This window comes from Oncorhynchus keta, chromosome 34 (assembly GCF_023373465.1).
Source record: "Oncorhynchus keta strain PuntledgeMale-10-30-2019 chromosome 34, Oket_V2, whole genome shotgun sequence".
NCBI classification, from domain to species: Eukaryota; Metazoa; Chordata; class Actinopteri; order Salmoniformes; family Salmonidae; genus Oncorhynchus; species Oncorhynchus keta.
In genome coordinates this window covers 77,790,593-77,795,592 of record NC_068454.1, presented here as the reverse complement: position 1 = coordinate 77,795,592, position 5,000 = coordinate 77,790,593, and the positions used below count along the sequence as shown (strand labels likewise).

At 48.0% G+C, this 5,000-nt stretch overlaps 1 protein-coding gene across 7 annotated transcripts in view; it reads left to right on the top strand.

Moving 5' to 3' along the window:
* The window catches only part of LOC118380193 (myosin-10-like), a 103,673-nt gene that overhangs the window by 59,139 nt on the left and 39,534 nt on the right, over positions 1-5,000 (top strand). For all 7 annotated transcript variants that reach the window (XM_052495103.1, XM_052495102.1, XM_052495104.1 and 4 more), the window contains exon 16: positions 4,724-4,838. In XM_052495103.1, the coding sequence (XP_052351063.1) occupies positions 4,724-4,838 (115 nt within the window). The remainder of the gene's footprint in view (positions 1-4,723; positions 4,839-5,000) is intronic.

Below are 5,000 nucleotides of genomic sequence, written 5' to 3'. Positions count from 1 at the left end.
AACGGTTTACATCTTCCTCTCTTTATCATCCCTCCTCCCTTACATTGGAACTGTTTAACATCTTCCTCTCTTTATCATCCCTCCTCCCTTACACTGGAACGGTTTAACATCTTCCTCTCTTTATCATCCCTCCTCCCTTACACTGGAACGGTTTAACATCTTCCTCTCTTTATCATCCCTCCTCCGTTACACTGGAAAGGTTTACATCTTCCTCTCTTTATCATCCCTTCTCCCTTACAGTGGAACGGTTTACATCTTCCTCTCTTTATCATCCCTCCTCCCTTACACTGGAACGGTTTACATCTTCCTCTCTTTATCATCCCTCCTCCGTTACACTGGAACGTTTTACATCTTCCTATCTTTATCATCCCTTCTCCCTTACACTGGAACGGTTTACATCTTCCTCTCTTTATCATCCCTTCTCCATTACACTGGAAAGGTTTACATCTTCCTCTCTTTATCATCCCTCCTCCCTTACACTGGAACGGTTTACATCTTCCTCTCTTTATCATCCCTTCTCCCTTACACTGGAACGGTTTACATCTTCCTCTCTTTATCATCCCTTCTCCCTTACACTGGAACGGTTTACATCTTCCTCTCTTTATCATCCCTCCTCCCTTACACTGGAACGGTTTACATCTTCCTCTCTTCATCATCCCTCCTCCCTTACACTGGAACGGTTTACATCTTCCTCTCTTCATCATCCCTTCTCCCTTATACTGTAACGGTTTACATCTTCCTCTCTTTATCATCCCTTCTCCCTTACACTGGAACGGTTTACATCTTCCTCTCTTTATCATCCCTTCTCCCTTACACTGGAACGGTTTACATCTTCCTCTCTTTATCATCCCTCCTCCCTTACACTGGAACGGTTTACATCTTCCTCTCTTCATCATCCCTCCTCCCTTACACTGGAACGGTTTACATCTTCCTCTCTTTATCATCCCTTCTCCCTTACACTGGAACGGTTTACATCTTCCTCTCTTTATCATCCCTCCTCCCTTACACTGGAACAGTTTAACATCTTCCTCTCTTTATCATCCCTCCTCCCTTACACTGGAACGGTTTAACATCTTCCTCTCTTTATCATCCCTCCTCCGTTACACTGGAAAGGTTTACATCTTCCTCTCTTTATCATCCCTTCTCCCTTACACTGGAACGGTTTACATCTTCCTCTCTTTATCATCCCTCCTCCCTTACACTGGAACGGTTTACATCTTCCTCTCTTTATCATCCCTTCTCCGTTATACTGGAACGGTTTACATCTTCCTCTCTTTATCATCCCTCCTCCCTTACACTGGAACGGTTTACATCTTCCTCTCTTTATCATCCCTTCTCCCTTACACTGGAACGGTTTACATCTTCCTCTCTTTATCATCCCTTCTCCCTTACACTGGAACGGTTTACATCTTCCTCTCTTTATCATCCCTCCTCCCTTACACTGGAACGGTTTACATCTTCCTCTCTTTATCATCCCTTCTCCCTTACACTGGAACGGTTTAACATCTTCCTCTCTTTATCATCCCTTCTCCCTTACACTGGAACGGTTTACATCTTCCTCTCTTTATCATCCCTTCTCCCTTACACTGGAATGGTTTACATCTTCCTCTCTTTATCATCCCTCCTCCCTTACACTGGAAAGGTTTACATCTTCCTCTCTTTATCATCCCTCCTCCCTTACACTGGAACGGTTTACATCTTCCTCTCTTTATCATCCCTCCTCCCTTACACTGGAACGGTTTACATCTTCCTCTCTTTATCATCCCTCCTCCCTTACACTGGAACGGTTTACATCTTCCTCTCTTTATCATCCCTCCTCCCTTACACTGGAACGGTTTACATCTTCCTCTCTTTATCATCCCTCCTCCCTTACACTGGAACGGTTTACATCTTCCTCTCTTTATCATCCCTTCTCCCTTACACTGGAACGGTTTACATCTTCCTCTCTTTATCATCCCTTCTCCCTTACACTGGAACGGTTTACATCTTCCTCTCTTTATCATCCCTCCTCCCTTACACTGGAACGGTTTACATCTTCCTCTCTTTATCATCCCTCCTCCCTTACACTGGAACGGTTTACATCTTCCTCTCTTTATCATCCCTTCTCCCTTACACTGGAACGGTTTACATCTTCCTCTCTTTATCATCCCTCCTCCCTTACACTGGAACGGTTTACATCTTCCTCTCTTTATCATCCCTCCTCCCTTACACTGGAACGGTTTACATCTTCCTCTCTTTATCATCCCTCCTCCCTTACACTGGAACGGTTTACATCTTCCTCTCTTTATCATCCCTCCTCCCTTACACTGGAACGGTTTATCATCTCTCCTCTCTTTATCTTCCTCTCTTTATCATCTCTCCTCCCTTACACTGGAACGGTTTACATCTTCCTCTCTTTATCATCCCTCCTCCCTTACACTGGAACGGTTTAACATCTTCCTCTCTTTATCATCCCTCCTCCCTTACACTGGAACGGTTTACATCTTCCTCTCTTTATCATCCCTTCTCCCTTACACTGGAACGGTTTACATCTTCCTCTCTTTATCATCCCTTCTCCATTACACTGGAACGGTTTACATCTTCCTCTCTTTATCATCCCTCCTCCCTTACACTGGAACGGTTTACATCTTCCTCTCTTCATCATCCCTCCTCCCTTACACTGGAACGGTTTACATCTTCCTCTCTTTATCATCCATCTTCATACACCAAGATGGAAAGGTGTTTCTAAATCCCTCCCTTCCTCTCCCTCTCTCTCTCTCTCTCTCTCTCTCTCTCTCTCTCTCTCTCTCTCTCTCTCCCTCTCTGTCTCGCACTCTCTGTCTCTCTCTGTCTCGCACTCTCTGTCTCTCTCTCTCTCTGTCTCGCACTCTCTGTCTCTCTCTCTCTCTCTCTGTCTCGCACTCTCTGGCTCTCTCTCTGTCTCGCACTCTCTGGCTCTCTGTCTCTCTCTCTGTCTCGCACTCTATCTCTCTCTCTGTCTCGCACTCTCTCTCTGTCTCGCACTCTCTCTCTGTCTCTCTCTCTGTCTCGCACTCTCTGTCTCCCTGTCTCTCTCTCTGTCTCGCACTCTCTGTCTCTCTCTCTGTCTCGCACTCTCTGTCTCTCTCTCTGTCTCTCTCTCTGTCTCTCTCTCTGTCTCGCACTCTCTGTCTCTCTCTGTCTCGCTCTCTGTCTCCTGTCTCTCTCTCTGTCTCGCACTCTCTGTCTCTCTCTCTGTCTCGCACTCTCTGTCTCTCTCTCTGTCTCGCACTCTCTGTCTCTCTCTCTGTCTCTCTCTCTGTCTCGCACTCTCTGTCTCTCTCTCTGTCTCTCACTCTATCTCTCTCTCTGTCTCGCACTCTCTGTCTCTCTCTGTCTCGCACTCTCTCTCTGTCTCTCTCTCTGTCTCGCACTCTCTGTCTCTCTCTCTGTCTCGCACTCTCTCTCTGTCTCGCACTCTCTCTCTGTCTCTCTCTCTGTTTCGCACTCTCTCTCTCTGTCTCTCTCTGTCTCTCTCTGTCTCTCTCTCTGTCTCGCACTCTCTGTCTCGCACTCTCTGTCTCTGTCTCGCACTCTCTGTCTCTCTCTGTCTCGCACTCTCTCTCTGTCTCTCTCTCTGTCTCGCACTCTCTCTCTCTGTCTCTCTCTCTGTCTCGCACTCTCTGTCTCTCTCTCTGTCTCGCACTCTCTCTCTGTCTCGCACTCTCTGTCTCTCTCTCTGTCTCGCACTCTCTCTCTGTCTCTCTCTCTGTCTCGCACTCTCTTTCTCCCTGTCTCTCTCTCTGTCTCGCACTATCTGTCTCTCTGTCTCTCTCTCTGTCTCTCTCTGTCTCGCACTCTCTGTCTCCCTGTCTCTCTCTGTCTCTCTCCCTCTCTCTCTCTGTCTCGCACTCTCTATCTCTCCCTCCCTGTCTCTCTCTCTCTCCCTGTCTCTCTCTCTCTCCCTGTCTCTCTCTCTCTATCTCTCTCTCTGTCTCTCACTCTCTGTCTCTCTATTTCTCTCTCTGTCTCGCACTTTCTGTCTCTCTCTCTCTGTCTCGCACTCTCTGTCTCCCTGTCTCTCTCTGTCTCGCACTCTCTGTCTCTCTCTCCCTCTCTGTCTCTCTCTCTCTGTCTCGCACTCTCTGTCTCCCTGTTTCTCTCTCACTCTCTCCCTCTCGGTCTGTCTCTCTCTCTCCCTGTCTCTCCCTCTCTGTCTCTCTTGCTCCCCCTCTCCCCCTGTCTCTCTCCCTCTGTCTCTCTCTCTTTCCCTCTCTGTCTCTGTCTCTCTCTCTCTCCCTGTCTCTCTCTCTCTATCTCTCTGTCTCTCACTCTCTGTCTCTCTATTTCTCTCTCTGTCTCGCACTTTCTGTCTCTGTCTCTCTCTCTCTGTCTCGCACTCTCTGTCTCCCTGTCTCTCTCTGTCTTGCACTCTCTGTCTCTCTCTGTCTCTGTCTCTCTCTCTGCCTCTCTGTCTCTCTCTCTCTGTCTCGCACTCTCTGTCTCCCTGTTTCTCTCACTCTCTCTCCCTCTCGGTCTGTCTCTCTCTCTCTCTCTCCCTGTCTCTCCCTCTCTGTCTCTCTTGCTCCCCCTCTCCCCTGTCTCTCTCCCTCTGTCTCTCTCTCTTTCTGTCTCTGTCTCTCTCCCCCCTACTCTCTCTCTGTCTCTCTCCCTCTCTCTGTCTCTCTCCCTCTATCTCCCTCTCTCTCTCTGTCTCTCTCCCTCTCTCTGTCTCTCTCTCTCTCCCTCTCTCTTCACCTGTCAGGTGGACTATAAGGCAGATGATTGGCTGGTGAAGAACATGGATCCTCTGAATGACAACATAGCGTCTCTCCTCCACCAGTCCTCTGATCACTTCATCTCTGAGCTCTGGAGAGATGGTACGACGCACACACACACACACACACAGAGTCAACAAGTACTTCATACTTGGTCTCTTTATCAAAGTGTTAGTCAGAAATGGCACTGACCTAACTGTTTCTAATAGACAGGTGAAATCCACCTATGAGGATTCCCCCATATCTGTTTGATTCACAGCATAA